We start from the raw sequence: 23406 nt of genomic DNA, 5'->3' as shown, positions 1-23406 counted from the left end.
ACTCCTTGTCCGTGTGCATGGCTCTCTCCTCAGAAACTTTACATCCTATTGCCAAAACTTTTTATTCCAGCTTCCGCACTCATGTGCGGGAGATTCGGCTCGTTTGGCTGCCCGGCCACTGTGGGTTAACCCTCAATGAAACCGCTGACATATTAGCTAAAACAACTTTGGCTTTACCGATCGTCGAGGTTCTTCCCCGTTTTCTTGCGTGTTGTTGGCACGCTATCGCCAATACCTGTTCAATCAAGATGCCTCCGACCATGGTCTGAACACTTCTCCTGAACTTGAACACCTCAGGTACCGCTGGGAGAGAAGTTTATGCCAAACTCGCTTGTGCGAAGTATTGATAACTTCTTTTCGTTGTGGTGTGCCACCACTTAATCGGTATTTATACAGGGCAAATCTGATAACCACCCCTCTGTGCCACTTTTGCCAAGAAATTGAATCCAAAGAGCATTTCTTTCTTTTTTTGCCGCCGATTTTCTAACCATCGGAGAAGGCTGCTGGAGATTCCCCTGCTACGTCTTGGACTGCCTTTAACTGTACCGGTGCTTTTGTCGTTTGGGGGGACTAGGCTGGGCCGATGCCATAGGGACGTGTGCAACGCCATCCACTCCTTCATTTCGGAGATAGCTCGTCTGCAGTGTTAAAAACATTCTGATTCGGCTGACTTTTACTATAGTTTTCCTATTCTTCTCTCTATGGTTTTTTTTTTCTCGTGTTTTCTCTCTCTCTCTCTCTCATTAACCTAGACTAAATTATTTCTTCTGCTCCATTACTTTGCCTCGCATGATAGTTTGTAATGAAAACATAACTTTTCTTGGCCAATTCCCCTGAGTGGGTATGCGCCATTTTTCGGGCCACCACCACCACCACCACTTCTTCCACCCCACCATCGCGACGAGGGGCCAGCGGGCCGGCAGGGCCGGCGCCGCGCGTTCTCGTCCACCTCGGCGGTAGCCATGCGCTGGTTCGGATGTCACCTCTGGCCAAGGTCGAGCTGCTGGTCATAGCGATCGGCGCCGCCTGCGGCCTGGACGTCCTGAACTCGCACTACGCCCGGGGCTTCAACGTGTGCATCTTCAGCGCGCACACGTTCGCCTTCGTGGCCACCGTCACGTACGCCACGCCGCTGACCGCCTTCATCCACCTGACGTCGCCGGGCCTGCAGCAGTCCTCAGACTTCCGGCATGCCTGCCGGCTGCACTACGTGCTCGCCTCGGTGGCCTATCTCACAGTGCTCGTGTTTCTCGTCACACGCCAGGGCGGCATCGCCCGCGAGGCCGTCCGGTACCGCGTCGTCGTCATGTCCATGATCAACATGGTCGTCTACTGCCTGCTGGCCTTCCTCGTCTGAACCCGCGTACTTGGAACGAAAATTCGACTAGAAAAGTTCCCGTTGGGCCGTTCGACGGACGTGTGGTTAGTAGCCGGCGAAGACCAGGACACCACATGCGTTGACAAGGATGACGCCCGCCCGGCACGTCCTCGTGAAGTCTGAAACACCCAGCCAAGCACGCACGTGGGCTAGGAAGGCTGTGGGAGTCGGTCTGACATTGCTAAGGTGAAAATTTTACGACAACCGATAAGTGTTCGCACTTACTGTATGAAGACGGGTCGCTTTGCGAGCAAGTGCGTTGACTGGTAGTCGTTACGCTCAACAGACTTCCTTAGTTCAATGGCGCTCCTCCGAGGCGCCTGATGGCTAGAATTGTTCGTTCTTTCACTGTAAATTCTTCGACTTGACGTTTGGTGCGTATATGGGAACCTTCGCGCTGCAGCGACCAATGCGAGAATTAGTGGACGAAATCGTGGCTTCCACGTCTTAGGTATACGCATACCAGCATAAACTGTCACTGCCCCTTGTCCGACTATATGGTGTATACAGTTGAAGTAATACTCACTCATTTGACCCACTGCGTCCTGCTGGGACATTGAGTTAACGCACTGTTGTTAATTTTTCTCATTAGCGTTGTTTCTGCAATTTAATCCAGCTTGCGCTGTTGAGAGGTCACTAACAATCTTTAACCTTGTAAAAACTTGACGTCACTGCTCTGCTGAATTCTCTAATTACTGCGTCATGCTCTCTGACATGCAGATATGTGACACAGTCTTCTATCCGTGCACTGATAGCGTAAAACATGTTGGCGATTTCTTTAGATGTCTTCATTTTTTTGTTCGCTTGTTTTATTGGTGCACATGCGTTTGCGGCTTGCATGCATGTATCCGGCAGAGGAAACGCGCATGTGAACGTGTCGATTCGGCGTGGTCAGTTTCAATTGTGATCGAGTTAGCTCAGTTTGGCCCAACTAAACTGACGAAATCCCGTAATAAAGGATTAGACGAAGATGCTGGTTAATTTATATTTGATTAAATTTCTTTTTTCTCTTCCCTCTCCTCCGCATCAGAGCAGATGGAAAGCGTGTACGACGTGACGTTAGCCTTCGTTGTGATGCCGGCCGGTGTCCCGGTTTTAGCATACCGAGTACCGTCCGATATAACGCTACGGTGGCGGGTAGCGGGGCCCGATTGGGAAGGTGAAAATTCGTTCCGGTGGGGGGATTAGTTCCGCGGGCCTGCCTTCGCCATGCCCGCTCATTCCCTCCGCTGAGGGGCAATTTCCTCGCACTCCCCGCGCGCATGCGCAGTCAGGTCCCGCTAACCTGCCGCTGTAGCGTGAGCCTCCGCTAGCCGCTATGCTAAGAATAGAGAGTTTTAGCATAGCGGCTCCCGTACGCTACGCTAAGGTTAGCGGGTAGCGGGACCGGAATGCGCATGCGCGCACGGGGAGTGCGAGGAGGTTGCCCCTCAGCGGAGGGAAAGAGCGGGCATGGCGAAGGCAGGCCGCGCGGAACTAATCCACCCCACCGTGACGAATTTGCTCTCCCCAGTCGCGCCCCGCTACCCGCCGCCGTAGCGTTAGCGGACGGAGCACGCTATGCTAAAACTCTCTACTCTCTAGTGCTCCATATGCTTAGTGCTCTGCTTCGTCTGTTCCCTTCGTACCGTCTTAACCGCGGGACACGACTGCGCATGCGCGCGCGGGCACTGCGAGGAGGAAACCCTACACCGTAACGAATGCGCGTGCATGGCGAGGGCCGGCCCGCGGAACGCGGAATCCTCCTTACCTGAACGAATTCGCAAGTCGGGTCCTGGTCAACACGGTACGAACGGAACAGACGGGGCAAACGGAGCGCTAAAATGCTCTAATAAAGCGACGACCCTTGCAAGCGCTCAGCTGGAATTGTGCCGTTATCTTGAGGGGGTCTCACATATCACATTCCTGTGAGATTAACTCAACCAATCCAATCGGAAAAGTTTTACTGATCCGTGAAAATGTTACTAACGGCATAGTTTGCTTATTTTCGGATTCGATTCCCGGCCGCGGCGGCCGCTTTTCTGGCGGAGGCGAAAAACGAAAACGCCCGTGTGTTCGAGATTTCGGCTCACGTTAAAGATCCCCAAGTGGTAGAAATTATAATCCGGAACCCTCCGCTATGGCGCGCCTCATTGCCTTTGCAGTGTCGGTCCGTTAAACACCACAATCAATCGAGAGTTCGCTTATTTTAGAAGTCTATGAAAAAAAGTTTGTGCACTGAAGTCTATGCGCATGAAAAAAATAAAAGCAAGAAACAAAGTTTCTTTTGGCTAGTTTTTCTAAATGGCCGTAGCTGTCTAGCAAGCGAGTTCTATTTTTTTATTATTTCCGCACAGAATTGATAAATTTCTAAAATAAGCAAATTGGGCCGTTTGGAACGTAGCTCTTCATAGCGGAGCACGGTCCCGTGGTCATGAATCAGTAAGTCCCATAAGATCGTGATGAGGTGAATGCCCCTGAAATTGTTTTGTTTATAAAATACATTGGAACCTCCTTCTTGCATGGAAAGAGAAATCACTCTTCCTACTCGGAAATGGAACAGTAGATCACTGTCCCCCCGACTGGATAAACGCAAATACTTCCTAAATTTTATCTATGGTCGTTTGGAGCGTCCTCCGATGCTTACCACATAAAAAGCACACCCAATGGAGAATTTTGGTACGGATGGCGAGCGAACAGAACAACTTGTTTTAGTTTATAGTTCGCCGTAAGTTTTAAGTATTAATGTAATTTTTAAGTTCGAAGAATAGTACTGTTCCACTTTCAGCGGCGCATGACAGCGATTGGAAGCACAGCGAGTCAAGAAATATCTGTATCGTTCCAGGTCATCAAGTTTAGAAAAAGGTTGGTGGGTACGGTCTAGCTATCGCCCAATCGAAGCGCCTGTTGACGAGATGCACCGCTGAGTCTATACACATGCATTGCATTTCTCCTCACTCCTGCCATGCCCAAGCGCGTCCTCCTCGCCACAACAACAACAGAACGTTATAAGCTGGATACCCCGACTGGTTGGGAAAAGTTGCAGCCGTAAGACGGCTTTTAGCCGAACTCGTACGTTCTTCCGAGTCCCAGCAAAAATAGTTCACACAAGGACACCCTGTATACCCAACCAATGTTTATTTTGCCGGCTTATCACACCGCCTTGACCAAACTTCAAGAACAATAACTTATACACGTTTATATTTGAGGCGTTCATCCTTGGAAGGCTCCAGCGCGTTTGTTTACTTCAGGTACAATATGTTTATTACAAGAAACTATACGTCGGAGCCGGCGAGCTCTTCTGCCTTCATGGATACCGCGCTGCTGGTGGCTCTTGAAGGAAACGCGTGTGACGCTTTATATCATCATCATCATCACAGTCGTCGTAATTGTCGTCATCGCAGTCGTCCTTATGATCAGTTTGTTTATGTCCCCGGCAAGGAGGAGGTCTCTCCCAAGGGCGGTAATTTTGATTTACTCTCACATGGCTGTCAGACATTGCCGAGCAGGCCTAGCACACCTACTGCGTTGCGACGCCACTCCAAATGCCGCACACGAAGATGGCTATTACGATTATTCACATTTAGCTCCCCGGCCAATCTCCCGAGGCGGCGAAGGCGGCTGTGGCAATGACTGCTTCATCTACTGACCACCCACGCGTCGACGAAGCTAAGTGACCAAACTCCGTCGACAGATACGGCAACGACGACGATTGTTTCGTGCCCCCGACCGAGCCAGCTACGCCGTGTTAACCCGACAACGCTGAGCAAACAAACTCCTGCGCTGTAAAACAATGTTCAGAGCTCACGCGGCACAACCAACGATAGCGGGACAGGCGCCGGGCTCCTTGGCTTGGCCATGACATTCGCGGACTTGCACGCATGCAGGCTACGTGTACGGTTGGGGCATGTACCGCACATACGGTTGGGCGCGGGCCGGAGGCATCCAGGGCGCCTGTGGTGGGGAGGGACACCAGCCCTGCACTGCGCACGCGTCAGCTTGCGGGTACTGCCACCCTGCAGGCGTTGGCGGCGGAACGGTGGCGCCAGCCAAATAGGGGGCGGCGGTCGTCGGTTGCGACCACGTCGCGCCGTCTTGAAAGCTTGGATAGTAGGGGTCCATTGTCTGCAAAACACAAGTAGAGAGGAAAGAATGAAGGAAGCTCACACCAACGCGTAAGACTTGAAGGTAGCGAAGCTGCATGCAACCTTCACAACCATCACAAAGGTTAAGTCCACGATTGCTGTTGTTGTTGTTGCGCCTTTAGGTATGGCACATACCCAATCAGGGGATCGGCCAATCAACAGAGGATGGTTAAAATGAATGGAATTCTTATCTAATCACGAGACGTTTAGGAAAGATAATTTAGACCGGTTGGAAAAATTTTTGAGAAAAAAGAAAAAAAAAATCATGAAAAATCAAAGCGAGGGTGACCAATCGCAATCATAAAGAGAATCGTTTTGAATTTTCAATGTAGCGCAGGAGGGCAGAGCATACATCCCGGCGGCAGAACCCCGTTTCGGGTGCCCCGAACGATAGAATAGCCGGCACTGTTAGGGATATCCCCAAACTGTAAAGCGGCACCTCCAGGGACTGACGTCTCAGTCGGGAAAAACGTCGGCATGTCAAAAGGTAGTGATCGACAGACTCGTCTTCGTTGCAATAGCTGCACAGAGCTGTTGGCGCCGGACGAGACCTGTGCAAATACCTATTTAACTTGGGTACTCGACAACGTAAGGCTGTAATAACCACCTCTAAGTTGCGTGAAGGGCACCATTCAGGTTTCCATGAGAATTTAAGATGATTAGAATCCCTAATGATAATAAAACCGATTCTTGCTGTACTTGGAGTTTCAGCATCCTACGGTACCTAGCTGCTGTTATTAAAGGTGTCGGCTCTACGACGTCTACTACAGGCCCAGAAAGTGCTACCCTTGCTAGAGAGTCGGCAGTCTCGTTGAATGTGATCCCTGCATGACCAGGAACCCAAAGAAGGTTAATTTCAGTGAAGTGAGGTGGCAGGAGTGACCGAAACGTCCGCAGAAGGGGAGTGTCTTTAGGGGAAGAAAGGGCTAGGCATACAGAAAAAGAATCGGAAATTATCATTGGAGATGTAATTGACACATCCAGCTTTCGTAGCGCCAGGACAATTGCCAGGAATTCCGCAAAGAATATGGGGATAAAATCACTCAGACGAACCGAAAAGGTCCAGTTAAGGGAAAGGGAAAATATTCCGATACCGGATTTTTCTTCTCGTTGAGAGGCATCTGTATAAATTATAGCACCTGGCTGCATAGAGGCCAAATAATCTTCGAGAAGACGATTGAGCAGCCGGGCTGGTAAAAGTTTAGCATTTTTGGGGAAAATGTTCCGGAAATTGATAGAAAGAGGTGAACTCCTGTCAGTATATGATAATCTGATTTATTGCTACACCCAATGGAGAAAGGAAGCTTCGTATCAAAGTGCTTTGTGGACATACGATTGCAGCCGATTCGCTTCTTCTTCGTTGCCGCAACGACAATCACTCCATCAATGTTGCTATGAGTGTGAGCTTCTCTAATTTTTTGAAAGTGATAATCATTAGACATCACCTTCGATGGGTGTACGCTATGACGTATCTTTCTCGTACCGAGAAGCGTTGCCACGATTACGGCGAACGCTGGAGTTTTTTTTTTTTTTTTTTTGGGGGGGGGGCAATTTAGGCCAATCTGCCTAAGTGGGTATGGTTGACTTGACAAACGTGCGCCGGGGACGCTGGGCGGTCGCCGCGAGGCACGCACACACGCGATGCGGGGGCTGTCCGCATCGCGTGTGCGCGACGCGGGCAGCCCCCGAACGAGAGGCCTGCCGGTTATATACACAGATTTTTCTTGGTATTTTTTTCTTCGTATGGACGGCGCAACCAACAGCTGTGCTGTTAAAACGTCTTTCGTGGTTGAAATTAGAGCCGAGTGAGGTACGAGAGCCTAGTTCTTGAAAATTAAACAAAGTTGTGTTTTTCTTAATGACCCATTTTTAAACGCGTCGCTATTATGACTGAATTCTGATGAAGCATTCGCATATTTACGTCGTGTACGTAACTTGCGATTGTGAATGTTGAATGTACATTATATATCTATTTTGCAACAATGATGTATCACATGCTGCAGAAATTTTGATCTTATCTATTTCTCTCCATTTTCCAACGTAGTGGGAAAGTACACAGTAGTGGGAAATTTATGACGTTTGAGCTTCTTATGAATGAATAATATACATTTCTTTTTTATATTTCCTAGTTTCTTTATATTTGTCGCTGAATAAATACCCAAACAGTATTTCCGCAGGTGAGAACGCTCCTAACGAATGTTTTGCAGGTTAGCAGTCTTGTTAAAGTGACCCTGCAGCACTTTTTTCAACTTTTTTTTGAATACTTGAATGCTTGCAGAACGTAGTTACTCAACACACCCAGTACTTAGATTAGGGGGTAGCAAAGTACCTCAGCCAAAAATTACTGCTCTATGCCCATAAGATAACTTGGAAACTCGCTCAAAATATTTTTCTCTCTTTCCCAGTCTTGACGTTCTTCGACGGCTTGAATTACGTCACTGTGGCCATGTAGCGGCTGTTGGCCGGTTTTCCTTCAGTTGCAGCAATGAACGCTTTTCGATAGCAACTTAAAAAAATTACGCCCATCTTCCCGCGAGGGAACCCTGATGTGAAGCAACGCATCGGGGGGTTCAATTGGCGTTTCCGTTGGATTGATTCTCTAAATCGCGTGAAACGTTCAGCGTCACGTGCCCGTCGCTTCGCAGCCTTGTCTTCAGTTGAAGTAACGTTGCCATCAGCGTTTGGAGTGACGCTGGTACTCGACTGTGTCAAACCACTCGCTGACGGGACTGTTGCTTCCATCGCACTACATCGGAAGAAGCAACGGAGTCGTCGTCGTCAAGCGAAGCACAAGCAAAGTCAAGCGCAGTCAAGCGAACGCACTTGACTGAACCGGCGCAGCGCGCTCACCGCTTTATATTCAGCACTTGAAGGAGAGGAGACGAACGGAGGAGAGTTGCGCATGCGCAGCGAGAGCAAATGCGAGAGAAGCGTCAGCCAAGCGCGCGCAGCTGTTATGATGAGACAGAGAGAGCGCGTTGCACACAGCTGTTGGCGAGAAGAACGGAGGAGAGTTTGCGCATGCGCATGTGGTGTGCGGACGCCGCGACGACGCTGGAGGGACATACCCGAGAGCAAGAGATGCGTCGCATCTAAAAAAAGACAAAAACAAAGCAGGAATGGATGGCGTATGCGACGAGCGAATCACGGAGTGTCCCTCTGTGCTGGCGATAACTGTAGCTTTTGCAGTGCTTCCAGACGCGAAGAAAAGAGTGAAAGCGTTTATCAAAAGTGTTGCAGGGTCCTTTTAATATGGGTGCAGCCACTTGCAAAGACAGAGCGGGTTTTGCTTGGCAGATGAGGTAATGTAATCAAATGCTCGCCCGCCTGATATCCTATTTAGTGCTGTTTCAGGTCCCCTGGCCCCGTCAAGCTGCGTCCAGCAGTTTTATTGCTGTGCCTTCAACGTTGTGCAAAATGTTGACTTCACTTGCGCCAGTCTTAAAGGGGCACTGACACAAAAATTTTGCATCTTGTTTTTTTTTTGTTGCGATAAGTAGCTAGTGACCTACTTATAACGTGTAGAAACCTCATTTGCTTCAGCGTGCGACGGTTGTTTAATTAGAGGTATTGTCAATGCGGCCAGTCGCAGTTTCGGTTTCAGCGAATGCCGCGAAACGATGGATTTTGTGTGAACAAAGCTGACCACGTGACCGTCGGAGGGATATCACAGAGCAGAGCTGCCGTAGCACTGTCAAATCCGCATCACCGGCAGTTTCTGCGAATGCCCCCACGTACTAATCTCGTGAGCCGCTTAATTAAAAAGCGACCGTGGACGTGACGCAGGCGCTGCGAGTGCAAATGCTACCGCGGCTAAAGAACGACACGCGACGCTTGAGACAGTGGGGGGCAAGACGCGCGCTGGGAGCAGCCGGCCGGTCTGCCTACAGGACCGCCTACAGATGTGTTCGGCTTAGCACTGCGACGGATATTCGATTGCCGCTCTCGTAAGCAGTGCAGATTACAATTTTTAATGCAACCCGCCATCGCATCACTAACCCCTTTCTCATATAAGCTGCCAAGGTTGGGACTTGGCAGAGGTAACAAGCTATCACTCGTCGAGCTACCTGCGCCGGCCTGGGCCATTTCGCGGCCGTGGCCGCCGCCTGCACAGCGACCGTGCGGCTCGCTCAGTGGGCTTTTCGTGTCTCCTGCGCGTTTTAGCATCCAATGTAAATAAAAAGTAATAGTAGAAACAGAGTGCCTGGAATCGCTGTAGAACTTTGGTCGCGGTCAACTGCGTGATGAGCCGACGAAATCACGGCGCCTCCACCGCCAACGATCGGGTCGTTCGTCTCGAGAGCAGAAGCTCCGCCCTCCGGCCCTCCGATTGGAGCGGCGAGCCGGCGAAAAAAATTGGGCCCATCTCCCCGCGAGGGGGACTCGAGTAAATGCGTCGTAGAGGTGGTGGGTGTATTGCGTTAACGTTTAGTGTTTGGGGAGTTGGTGGTAGTGAATGCGTTGTATCAGCAGCTTCTTGACGTAGTTTGAATGAGTCAAGGATATAAGGCGCGTTCGTAGCCTCCCATTCTGTGTCGGCTTTGTGGCGCATAGGGTAGAGCACCATGTACATTGCGTTCCGCCCGCAGGGTCGAGGGATCGAAACCAGGCGCCGGATAGAATTTTTTTTATATAGTGTAGGGGGAGGAGTGCGGACAACGACGGTGCGGACTACGACGGACGTCAACGCGGGTGTCATCGTGAGTTACTGAAATTATCTGCATTTAAAACGCCGGCAGTGCGGAAGCGGCAAACTCAAACTCGTGACGTGTCTGGATGTTGTTTATTTACACAATATCCACGGGATGTCGATTGCGCGTGGTCCTCTGCGGGCTGCTCGTTTGCGTTTCGCACACTTTAAAATTGATTTTAAATATGTTCTAGGCTGTATTCGCCGCTGATATTTTGCAGATGATGTGAATTTGTTCACAGGAATCTATCTCCGAAGTTATGTCGCTTTCAAATTTTGTGTCAGTACCCCTTTAAAAGCTTTTGGGTAACCTTCACCACAGCGTAAATGTATTTGCAGTGGAGCACCCTTTAAAGGCAAGCCTCGGTGATTAACATTATTATTATTATTATTATTATTGTTGTTGTTGTTGTTGTTGTTGTTGTTGTTGTTGTTGTTGTTGTTGTTGCTGCTGCTGCTGCTGCTGCTGCTGCTGCTGCTGCTGCTGTTAATAGGAAAGCAACAGTTAAATCGGCACTTCCTAAATCCGGCATCCTGGGTGCCGTCGTAACCGAGAAATAGAGCAGACAAGATGGCCGACAGCGCATACAGAACAAAAGCAAAAGTAAATTAAGTTCAAAAGAAAAGTGAATAAATTTTAGCCTCGATGGAAATCGCGCCCAGGGCCTCCGCAATGCGATGATACCACGCATACCCAACGCCGCAAATATGAAAGTGGACCTAGCGGCGTAGTTAGTAGGTGCCTATAAAATCATCCAACGTCGTTGTCGCTTACTTTTGCCCGTCCATTTATTATAAACCTTATAATTGTGCATTTATTATCGAAGAAAACATTTAGGACATAAATTTGCAATATGGTACTATTGTGAGGTGCTCGAGACCTAACAGGTCCAGCTTTCTGGCTCACGGACCACCGCGTGCCGCATGACGACGTTTAGCCTTGGATATTCCCGGATTCAACTTTATGAAGCACATAAAGAACACTTAGGTATGCTTACCTGGTTTATAGGCGAAATCCAGCGATTGTCCAAGAGTACCCTATCTACTGCGTCGTGTTCGCGCATCTTTCTTCGCTTTCGTTCTTTCGTACGCGAATCCCTCCGACAAGCACAGTCCGCGTCCACCCGTTCTACGCACGTGCCGCCACGTGCACATGTCACAAATTCTTGTTCCGTTCTGCCATGATTACGGTCTAGCCCAATTCCCCTTAACTGTTGTATACACGCGAGATTGGCGCCGGCTTACGAGGCCCACAGATTCTCTTTTGTCATGACATATATATCACTTGTTGCCAGAGTTCCACTCCCCCTTTTCTTAGTCTCGAGTTTTTTTTTTAATGACCAATCGAGTAACTTTGGGTACCAGAGAAGATAATGTCTACGCTTCCGTGAATTATGTTTTTCGTCGGTGTAATTTCATTGTCAACTTATTACCAAAGTTGTAACCGACCACGTTTGATGTCATACTACTGAATACTGAAAACTGTGCCTACGTACATTGAACTGAACCTACGTACATTGTGTATTTATGAGTAAGTAAAATTATCGTTACAAAAAATAAAATCCGTTCTAGCCCAGTGGTAATCGCACTCGCCTCCTGTTATGAAGACCCCGGTTCCAATCCCACACAAAGCTAAATAATGTGTTTTAGGGGCGAAGCACCTTAGGGGCTCGGGCTGTCGGCGTCTCCTGTCGTCTCATGTATTCACGGTACTAAAACACCGGGACACTCGTTTTCCAACGCCTCGCGCTATAACGCATGCTGCGGCGTGTGACGCGAAAACAACTTACGGTCAGTATAGCTCTCATTTAATTGCTTAAATCCCGTTCAACACAAGAGAGGGCGCCACCGCCTCAGCAAGCGCGCGATCGCTCCTCCCACCGGCGCTTCTCCGGCGCCCAATCAGCGCACGCCGTGTGGCAAGAGAGAGAGAGAGAGAGAGAGAGAGAGAGAGAGAGAGAGAGAGAGAGAGAGTTACAATCTTTGAATATACTTATATGCATTGCATGCTCCGCGCCTCCCCAGGTCTCCCGTTAGTGGGGATGGCCCGGGATTTTTCTATTTATTCATTTACTCTTTACAGCGGCGGCCATTTTGGTGCCATTCGTGTTGACGACGACGACGGTCACTTTTCGTTTAAAGGGACAGACAACCGATTTTTGTCGAATATATGTTCTCTATCCCAACTGAAAAGGCATCCCTTAAAGCACCTTAACGAGAAACGGTTTTGCTGATAACGCCCTAGGACTTTATAAATAGAAATTTTTAGATCTACGAGCCGTATGTGCCCTCCCAAAAATAATGCTGGCAACCATGGCATAGAGTAGCTCGGCAACATGCTTTTGTCTGTGTGCGAGATGAAAAGCGATATTTAAAAACTTGCCCCCAGTTTTAAAAAAAATGTGAATCGCAGGCTTTCTTATTCCTTTATGAGCTTATAAATTCACTAGTCTATTGTGCATGAAGGCTTTATCTGTTGGGATGGACGATAGGTAGAAGTTGGCTTCACGTTGTGGAGGTCGGCAGTTCGATTCTCCCCGGACGATTCCTTTTTTTAAGCTGCCGTTGGCGTGTTTGCAAACTGAAATTGAATATTTTGGCAGAACAAACTTCCCTGACTCAGGCAGAATCGTCAAAGCTCCTTCACTGGGTCTGTTTACAGAACGCTGCCGTTGATTCTGGGCATGGAGGCTCAGTTAGCCACTCCGAGAGCAACCCAGCGGCGGCGGACGGCGTGTCTTAAAAGTTTCCAAAATAATATTTAAAAATACATACACAATTTAAACGTATACAAATACTTGTGTTCAAAGCTTTTCAATGAGTGAATAAAAGTTTCAGCAGTCACAGTAGCTGCTAGGTTTGCAAGTCATGTGACCGGGACACATATTGTAGTGTGAAGTTTCTACACTACGAACCGCCACCCTTCCGATTTCAGAAAGTTTGGTGCCAAATTGAAATGATTTCCGCCAATTTGTTTATAAATTGCGTGTGGTTACCGGGCTATATAAAACGTTGGCTGTCGTATGAGCTAGAGAACAAATACGCGACAAAAATCGGTGGTCTGTCCCTTTAATGACACAGAGTGCTTGCCAGTGAACTTCCCGACTGCGCACATCTGCTTCTTTCTCGGCCAATAATGCGAGTGCAGCGGCAATGGAAGACTGCCGCCGTATACAGCGTCACCAGCGAGTACCGGACATCGTCCGTATCACCTTGCTCGAATCTGTTAATTGGATCCGCATGACGTTGAAGGGGCAATTGGATGCACGTGCCGTTGTAACACTGGCGGTCTTACTAAAAGGGATGCCGGTCTGCCCCAGTCGTCAGCTGGGCGGTCTCATTTAGAAGATAACAATTATATTTTTGAAAAAAAAAAGTTATGAAACGGCTCTGGCAGGCCCGTCACTTCATTCAGTTTTTTTATGTTATGTATAGTAAGGAATTTTATTGCTTAGTTGTGATGACCCGCCGGCTGAATTGTCGTGCTTTTTATGAGGCATTGAGCAACGTTGAGACGTTTCATGTGGAGGTTTATGATTGGTGCGCTAGATTTTGAAAGTGTGGATAAAATCGATTCGCACCTCCACAACTCCGCGCATTGCAAGCGTCCAAACTCGGCATTTTATTGGTTTTTTTTAACTGCTTGACGCTCACCGCAGTCTTGGCCAGTTTCCCTAAGTTGGTATGCTTGGATTGACGAACGGGCGGCGGGGACGCTTGGCGGTCGCCGTGAGGCACACACACACACAAGCGCTCAGCATTGTCTTTTTTTTTTCAAACACACGAGACGCCGACCAGTCAAAAATCGTTCTTGACGTTTCGGCTTCCAGCACGGAAGCCTTGTTCAATCTTTAAGCTTGTTCAATCCTGTTCAATTGTTCGATCTTGTTCAATCTGTTCAATCTTTGTTCAACATCTGTTCAACCTTGTTCAACCTTCTGTTCAACCTTCTGTTCAACCTCTGTTCAACCTTGTTCAATCTTTAAACTGCACGGAAGCCTTGTTCAATCTTTAAACTGCCAGGAGGTTGCCACGAGCCATGCGCTCACGTGCGCTTAGGATTTTCTTGCTATTTTTAACTACGGTCAATAAAAAATAACGATTCGCTAGACAGCCTCGCTGTTAATAAGATACTAAAAAGTAACTGACGAAAAAAGAAATGTCCACGTATACATCTTCCTCAGATGACGAAGGAAAAATAAAAGAACACGGAAAAAACAAGCCGAAACAAAAAAGCCGCGAAAAATCTCCGATTCTGCACGTAAACAAAATGCATAATTGGCGAAGTCGTGAACACGTTTAATCGTTATAATAGTGTAAATGTAGATTGGCGCTCGGAAGAAATGTGGCCAAAATGGAGAGAAGCGGCAAAGGAATGTGTGCGGGTTTCATTTCATTTGTGTAATTTATTGACTCATAAGGGGGCTCGATGGCATTGCGTAAGGGGCTGGGATTTTTGTTTATCAAGATGTGTATGGTGTACAAACAACAACAGACAAGGTCAACACACGTGTAACAAGACAGGTGCAAAATCAAGAAAGAACAATGAAAATAAAAGTTGTTCAAGCTCAGATCAAATATAAAGGCGTGCACACAAAAAAGAATAGGCAGCGCTATGACTTCAGTCAAGGCAGATGGATCGTGATTGTTAAGCCCTTTCACATCTCCTTTCTTGTGATACGATAAGCTTGGAATTTCTCAGAAATAGTGGCACAGTCAAACTTCTAAAGCATTATCAAACTCCTAAAGCACAGTCAAACTCCTAAAGCAAGCTTTCCTGTAATATCGTTTGCAGACACCTTATGCAATCTTTGTGCATTCTTCCCTCTCATTCTGAAAATCCCATCAGTGGACTACCTCAACTATTCCGGCCACCTGTCCCAAAGTTTCCCACTGCAAGTTCACCTGCCTGCGTCTGTGCTGTTTTTTCGCTAGCCTACCGTCATTATCGTGTACTGATTAGAGAGTTTTAGCATAGCGGCTAGCGGAGGCTCACGCTACGGCGGCGGGATAGCGGGACTCTACTGCGCATGCGCGCGTGGGGAGGGTGAGGAGGTTGAGGAGGATGAGGAGGAACGTGCGGGCATGGCGAAGGCTGGCTCGCGGAAGTGATCCCTACTACCGGAACGAATTTGCGCTTGCCCAGTTGGGCCCCGCTACCCGCCACCGTAGCGTTGGCGGACGGAGCCCGCTATGCTAAAATTAGAGAGTTTTAGCATAGCGGGTACCGTTCGCTAACGCTACGGCGGCGGGTAGCGGGGCCCGACTGGGGAGAGCAAATTCGTTACAGTGGGGTGGATTAGTTCCGCGGGCCTGCCTTCGCCATGCCCGCTCATTCCCTCCGCTGAGGGGCAACCTCCTCGCACTTCCCGCGCGCATGCGCAGTCAGGTCCCGCTAACCCGCCGCCGTAGCGGGAGCCTCCGCTATCCGTATGCTAAACTCTCTATTCTCTATTAAAATGGGCGAAACACATGAGCGCAATAGGATGCGTCCAGGGGCGGAGCCAGGATTTTTCTGAGAGGGGGGTCAGCTCCTATCAGTGATGATGGTGATGATGATGATGAGCAGGAGGAGGAGGAGCCTTATTTATTCACTGAAATTTGGGGAAAGCAAAAACACAAGGAATACAACAAGTCATCAATTCACCTTTTTCTGCGACCTGAGTAGTCATCTTCTTGGAGGTTTAAATTAAAAAATTAAGGGAGGGGTCAGGACATCCGGACCCCCCCTCTGGATCCGCCAATGGATGCGTCTATACGCATGCGTCCCCCGTACCCGGAACCGGTTTGGTTGGCGGAAAGCTCCCGGTTCGCAGCCCCCGCACGCGTCAAACCTGCTGGATATTTTGCCGCGCCGCGCAAGAAACCGGGTCGCCTGGACGCACATTTACGTTGTTATTCCTGATTCGAACTGTCAGCACCTTCATCCTTGTAGCTAGATGTCGGTGCAAAGCTTATAATAAGTTCAACTCGTAACATATAATTACCTTGATCACCACGACCACGATCTTTTTTTCCTAATGGTGTACAAGTTAATAAAGGGACCCTGCAACACTTTCGATAAGCGCTTTCACTCTTTCCTTCGCGTCTGGAACCACTGCGAAAGTTATAGTTATCGCCAGCACGGAGCGGCACTGCGTGAATTGCTCGTCACTTCAGATACACCTTCCATTTTTGCTTTGTTTTTGTGGCTTTTTTTAAGTTGCTATCGAAAAGCGTACAGTCCTCAAAAGTGTTAACAATAACGAAGAAGCCGGTGCCAGCCTATGCACGGAGCAGCAATTACGATAGCCACCGGCGCATCTTCGGCGCCTGATAATGGGTACCTCCGATGCTGGCTTTCTGTTCTTGGCAGCTCCTGCGCATGCGGCGCAACATCGCTGATTATCCTGGGCGCTGTAGCAAGCTGCCACTCTAGGCATACGCTGACACCTCGCTTTTTGTTGTTGTTGATACTTTTGCAGTGCCGGATTAGGAAACTTTGGGGCCCGGGGCTACTGCGTCCTTGGGGCCCTGATGATGATGATGATGTTGATTCCGCTTTAATATGCGAAAATTTTCGAAGCCCATGTTATGCTCTCTGATCAGTGATAAATTATACATAATTTTACGCTTTCCGGAAACTAATTGCTCGGCTTTATGTCTAGTATTATATAACGGATTTTAAGAGGCGTAAAAGTTAGTATGGTTTGATTGCCGGTCCGTCACAGATTCACAATTAATCGAAGCGCCGTGTCGGCCTGCACACGCCATGGTACATAAGAGTATTTTCTTACAAGACGCATATTTTATTTAGCCTGTAAAGTTTTAATTTTATTGTAAAGTTATCCACCTGCATATACGGGAGGGCTCAAAGTCAGCGCAGGCAGCTGTCACTCACAGACATCTGCCAAACAGTTAGCCGCCACGGCTTACAGGCCAAAATCCTGTAGATTACCCGCGCAGACGAAAAAGCACGCGGCGGTTAGACCATGCGCAACCTTCCTATCGCAGCACGATTAGCACAAAAAAAAAAAAAAATGTCGCTTTTTGGGCTGGGGAGCGGTCGGCTTCATGCGTGGGTTTGCGCATGGCCGTCGAACTTTCAGCGGCGTGAAACTCCTGTTGCGCGCGCAGCTTTGATGGTCTTGCTAGTCGGCAAGCCGTTGCACGTTAACGGGTCCCCTTTGGGTTGGAGAGCGACAGGTGAGCACGAGAGATGGCATCAGACAACAGTTTAATAGGGATAGAATGTCTCTGCTCCCTCCCGCGCTGCTGCTCGCGTCGGTGCCGCGCAACAATTCCAGCAGTCAGTAGTTCGTTGTCGATCGGTCGGGTCGTTGTTCGGTCGTAACTGGCAGTGGAAACACGCTGAAGCTTCTCGTCTATAGATTCGGGGTCTACGACGGACCTCTCGTTTTCGAGTCCTCAACACGTCTGCCGCGTCCAATGTTTTTCCCGCGCTCCTTCGGGTGTTCCTCTCCTCCTGTCGCCACGCCCAAGCGCGACCAGAACTGCGGGCCGCCCTTTGGTCCGCGCTGCGCCGTGCGGCGGCTCATTTCAAAGCGAAAAGCGCCCACGGGGACAAGCGGCTTAACATCCCCGAGTCGCGGCGGAGGTCCGTTTTCAAGATGGCATCGAAGGGGCCGCACGCAGGATGCGTTTTTAAGTGGGCACAGCTTTCGTCATCCCGAACAGAAACAGACGTTGTTGTTGCTTTGTTTGGCGTCCACGCCTGAGCTCTTCACACCGGCTAGGCCTGCTGATTGCCCAGCTCGAAGGGAGCCGCTCGGGCTGGCCCGGCGGCCTCTGTGTCCACACAGAGTGGCGCCTGAGAATTAGCTACGAATGGAGTAGCGCGGACGTATAGCTTCCGCAACGCTTGTTGCTCAGACAGCCTGCAGAGGCTACAGCACAAAGGCATGGGCTGAAGCCGAACGACCCCGCCAGTGGCCTACACAGCCTTTGAACATTTAAATAACCATACGCTGACCATTGAGCGAGAAATATCGAGTCGATATATCTATCACGCTTATGCGATTCAACTAATCCACTAGCTTTATTGAACGGGTCGTCATCGCAATGAAGTTCCTTTTGTCAAGCGCTATACAATGAAATTTCTGGCAGAAATTGTGTATGATAGGGCAGTGCTTAAGTTGTCAATAATGACATATAACGACCCTCAGGTTTAAGCAATTTACAATGTTCTTCCAACATTATTTCATTATTCGCATGCCTGACCCTTTCTTATACGGAAACGTGCGCGCGCCGAAACGTCCGCGTACCGAAAAAACTACCGAACCGACCTGTGTCGCGAAAAAGACCGGAGCCGAGCTCGGGGTCTGTTTTATGTGGCTTCTTAGGCCCGGTCAAGCTGCGTACCCAAGACTTTTTGTCAGAGCCGTATTCTCATAAACCTCGGCAAAACAAGAAAGAGGAGTAGGAATAACTAATTTAAATTGAAATGGACTCGAAGGTTGTCAACCATAGCGTGAGGGCCCCCCACTCCTCCACACCTGTCACGAGTTAGTCAGCTCCGGTGTGAAGGTGAGGTTGAAGCTCCTACCTTCAACTTTCAATGCGGGCAGCGAGCACACTCAATAACTTTTTTATATGGTCGAGAGGGGCCCCTGACAGCTGTGGGCCCGGGGCTGCAGCCCCCGTAGCCCCCACCCTAATCCGGCCCTGTACTTTTGATGACTGTACATTGCTGCAACTGAAGGAAAACGGGCCAACAGCCGCTACATGGCCTATAGTGACGTAATTCGAGCCGTCGAGGAACGTCAAGACCGGGAAAGAGAGAAAAATTTACAGGGCATCTGATGGGCATAAAGGAGTAATTTTTAACTGAGGTACTCTGCAACCCCCTAATCTAAGTACTGGGTGTGTTGGGTGACTACATTCTGCAAGCATTTCTGATTTCAAAGCAAGTTGAAAAAGTGTTGCAGGGCCCCTTTAATTCCCTGCTATCTATCCGTGGATCAAGAACCCTACACAAAGCTCCTTCCTTTCTTGGTGCCCATAGTAGCACACAATAACTGAGCTACTCAACTGCGTAAAATTCTCACCTGTTCATCTCACCTCGCTTAATATTACGATGACCATGCACTTGACGCCTCAGAGCTTACAGGTTGTGGCGCCTGCCGCATTCAGAGATTCTCAGCACCCTCTGCTGTATCGCTGACCTGACCGCCACCTTCGTCAGGTGCTCCACAGCTGCCGTGCTCTACAGAGCCGTGTTTACTCTTCGATTAGTAAGGAGGTTGCCGAATACTGCACCAGCCTGGTTGCCAAGTTTCGTTCCGGTGAGGGAGCTTTGTTTGTGTATCAGAGAGAAAAGAACTCCCGCGGTTCCGCATCACCGCAATGCACTCGAGTAACCAAAAAAAAAAAAAGAAAATTTGACAGCAACGTGCGTACAATTTTACTAAAAAATGTGATCTGCGCTTTGTCCTTGCGCAACGAATGCCTATTGTCATGTTGGCGGTGCGTGATGCCACAGCGCAGGCCTATTTTTTTAGTGAAATAATTCGCTCGACATAGTCATTCGCCGACAATTTATGGCTCGCATCCTGGCTGGGAACCCACTACCTATTACATAGACCGCGGGGCCCTTCAAGGTTCGATTTTAGGACCGGTTCCATTTAATCTAGCCATGACTAAGGTGGCACGACATCTGGAAGTCGACACCCTGCCCGCTTTACCATTTATGCGGACGACGTCACAGTTTGGACTGAAGCAGCCGACTTCGGCTATCTTGAGAAAAAAACAGTAGAACCTCAAGCCTCACCACATAGCCTCGAGCTGACTCTTGCCGCCCCATGGAACTCCAGCTCGCTCCTGAAAAGAGCCATCTCTTGGCGGTATATGGCTGCAAACCACCCGCTCAATCCGACGTCATACAAGTTATTATAGCAAATCATGAAATACGAGCTGCAACAGAACCCATATACCCTCCTCGGCCTACCAATCGGAACAAAGAACAGCGCTGGAATATGGCTCCAGTGGTTGAAGCAAAAGTGGTAGAGTCTGCTCCACACGATCCGCAGACTTTTGAACAGTTAAGTACGGAGGAGCAACCCAAAAGGCCACCCTGACTGTGGCTAGAGCTGTCACAGTGAGCACTCACGTACGGCGCTCTTGCCTATGATCTACACCAAAAGCCACACAAGAGGCCTCCATGGTGTTGCACAGGGCAACCCTTCGATCCATCAGTGGTTTGTTCAAGCACACACCTAACCAGAAACTCAAACAGGCAGTTCCCCTTCTTTCCATTCAGGACATCATCAACGAAGCCAAGGCGCAGGCTGAATTCAAACGTCCTTTAATACACCAAGGACATGTCATCACTGCATGGAACATGCGCAGCTCACCATCACCGTGCACTTTCCCCACCTCACTTGATTCATGGAGTCGACCGGAAATCATATCCACTACGCAGAGCAAGCCGATTGGGCGCAACAATCCCGCATTCCGCCAACAACGCATCAGACGCCTTCAGACGACAAGACCCGAAAATGAAGTTGACATCTACACAGACGCCAGCGTAAGCTTTGTCATCGGACTGGCCTGAACACGCCCGGAGGTTCCTGCCCTCTATCAGATGTTATACCAAGCGCAAATTATACAACGGAACAACACACAAGTCCGCATTGACTGGGTACCGGGCCATGAACCTTCTTCCTCGGGCAACCAGGCGGCCCATGAGGTCGCACAGGAGAGTGCACATTTACAACCTCCACTGGCGCCTGACGAAGAGCCGACACGGTCGCCTACACCCCCACCGGCGATGCGACTCCACCGGTAGAAGAAGAAACCGAAGAGACCGGCTGAAAAACAGGACTCCAACAGGGTATTTGAGCGCTTTACCACCGCTACCACGCTCCAGTTAAACCTTTGTGAACAAATTTCTCACCGACGCAGCCTACACACCCGAAATGCATCGTAAATGGTACACTCCCCATTTGCCCCCAAGATGCCCATACTGTCACACAAGCACCTCAGCAAGCCTCACTCATCTCGTATGGTCATGTCCTGCTTTTGCCAAACACCGAACATTCACGGCACCACGTACAACAGCACCCTGATCCCCAGCAACTTGACAAAGAATTAATCCACCGAATAGCATTTTATTCTCTAAAGAGCGGTCTGGCACGAGTTGTCTGAGCGGAGACCTCACCGGTCCTACCCACATGGACTATTTTGCTGTCCCACCGACTCATTTCAAGAGTGAAGCTGAAAAGAACTGAACCCTCATAAGCGTGAAGTTACGCAGTGAAACCCAAAAACTGTACTACTGCCCCGACTGCCCCAGTGCACTTTCTCCATGCCCCAGTGATTTTACTACCCTCTCCCCTTTTCCTTCCCCTGTTCAGACCAGCGGTCTCCCGTTTCAATAAAAGTTGTACTACTACGTCATTGTTGTCTGCATCGCTTGGCCAATCAAGCGCGTTGTAGTGACTATAGACCATGGGATTGGCTTAGAGTGACAGCTGGTTGCACCTGCCAAGAGTAACCTCACTCGTATCTGGGGGTATGCCATTTTCTATCATCCTAGGCATGCAGCTCTCCCGAGACCCAAACCCTCGTATGTGGTTTTAATCAAGAAGCACACACTGAAGCCCCCCAACGCGAGCGCATGCTTACTTTACCTGCATAGGTCGCTCCTTTCGGGGGAAGATACCGTGGCGGCGCAGCAGGCTAGCGATGCACAGTCCGAACAGGCATCCGACGATCACTACGGCTATCACGCAAGTCACTAAGAGCGCCTTCGGCAGGGACATGGGACGTCGCTGGAAGTGGCAGCCAGGCACGTAAGCGCTGCGGAAATGTATCCCGCAGGGAGTGAGCCTCAGTTCTCTATTTGCGCGGAGAGCCGTTGGATGTGACAGCTCTAACCCCGCTGCGTCCGCGCGCCATGATGCGTGTAACGGTTCTACGCAGTTGCGCACGCCGGAGCGACACCGCAGCGCAGCCAGCGGCTGCCGGTAGACGCCGAAGCAAAACGCGTGCCTGCACGCGGTATTTCGAAAGCGACCTTGACGTGGGCGAGAGCGAAGCAGCAGCTGTTACACCCCTGTGCGTGTAGTACGAAGCCGCAGGAAGGATCATGGGGGCTTTGTTCCTAAATGAAAGTTGAGTCTCATAATCTCTAACGTACCTGATACGCGGTGCGTTAAAGAGAAAGAGAGAGGGAGAAAAAAAAAACGGGGTTGGAGAGCGCTTTCGACACAACGCTTTTGGCGGGAAAGAACTTCTTGCTGGTCTAGTTGGTGAATAGTTGCCATGATTTGAAGCGCAACAAAAAACACGGAGGAAGAAACAGAGTAGACGAGACAGGCGCTAACTTCCAACTATGTTATTCGGCTACGCATGTGCTTATATATATTGCACGCTCCTTATGTGTACGCTCCTTCTTTCTCGCCCTCTTTTTTTCCTAGGGAATATAAGCACGTGCGTAGACGAATAAAATAGTTGGAAGTTAACGCCTGTCTCGTCTACTCTGTTTCTTCGTCCGTGTTTTTTGTTGCGCTTCAAATCATGGCAGCTTTTGGCGGGATTTTCTGCAGCACCGCGACCGTGTCACCGACAAAATGGAAAGTGATAAAAAATACACAAAGAGAACACGCATGCCAGAGTGCGCCCTTGCTTCACAACATGCGCCTCCAACTGTCCTTGCGACCCCTCTCGCCTCACGCAGGAGCTTGGGATGATCGATCGATTGTTATTGGCATTCCCTTCATGTCGCGGTGATAGCGTGAGCCACCTAATCGCAGCTTCTCGTACATACTTAGATTGCCCGCCATTTTTATTTGAATTCTCCTATCTACTTACTATTGCCGTACATTTTGTTGGCTACAGGTGGTAGGTGTTCTGCTTCTATTCTACTTTTCTGTTTTCCGCCGCCGATATTGTGATCTCCCTTTCTTCATCTTCACGGCTTTGCAGTTTGCTCTCTACGTATTACCTTTTTTCCACAGCGCTTCCGACGGACGCAGTTTTTCTCATATGCATTCAGATGGTAGCTATCAACGTTCCGATGAAATATGTCCAATTGTTTCCTTTCTACAGACTACGCGTCTCATCAATTTGCGTTTACGTTCCCACAAAGACCTTCGATCCCGAGTGTGAATTATCTTGAAAGAAGCAGAACAATTGGACTTACCAGGTAGATTTTCCTCTCTGCTAAGCCTGGTGTATCTGTAACGTTACTGTTTTCGGGTCTGTTTATTCCC

The 23406-nt window shown here is 49.3% G+C and overlaps 1 protein-coding gene across 1 annotated transcript; it reads right to left on the bottom strand.

The window, feature by feature from the left end:
• Positions 1-4478: 4478 nt before the first annotated feature.
• Positions 4479-22169, bottom strand: LOC144162486 (uncharacterized). The gene is made up of 2 exons (XM_077693039.1): positions 21823-22169; positions 4479-5482 (listed from the first exon to the last, which is right to left on the bottom strand). Exons 1-2 carry the CDS (start codon positions 21952-21954, stop codon positions 5246-5248), a joined length of 369 nt encoding a protein of 122 aa, XP_077549165.1. The 5' UTR covers positions 21955-22169; the 3' UTR covers positions 4479-5245.
• Positions 22170-23406: the final 1237 nt, after the last annotated feature.

Source organism: Haemaphysalis longicornis, unplaced genomic scaffold (assembly GCF_048455015.1).
Source record: "Haemaphysalis longicornis isolate Haplotype H1 unplaced genomic scaffold, Haemaphysalis longicornis Haplotype H1 scaffold_12, whole genome shotgun sequence".
NCBI classification, from domain to species: domain Eukaryota; kingdom Metazoa; phylum Arthropoda; class Arachnida; order Ixodida; family Ixodidae; genus Haemaphysalis; species Haemaphysalis longicornis.
The sequence above is the reverse complement of the archived record's forward strand: the minus strand, read 5'-3'. Positions and strand labels throughout refer to the sequence as shown.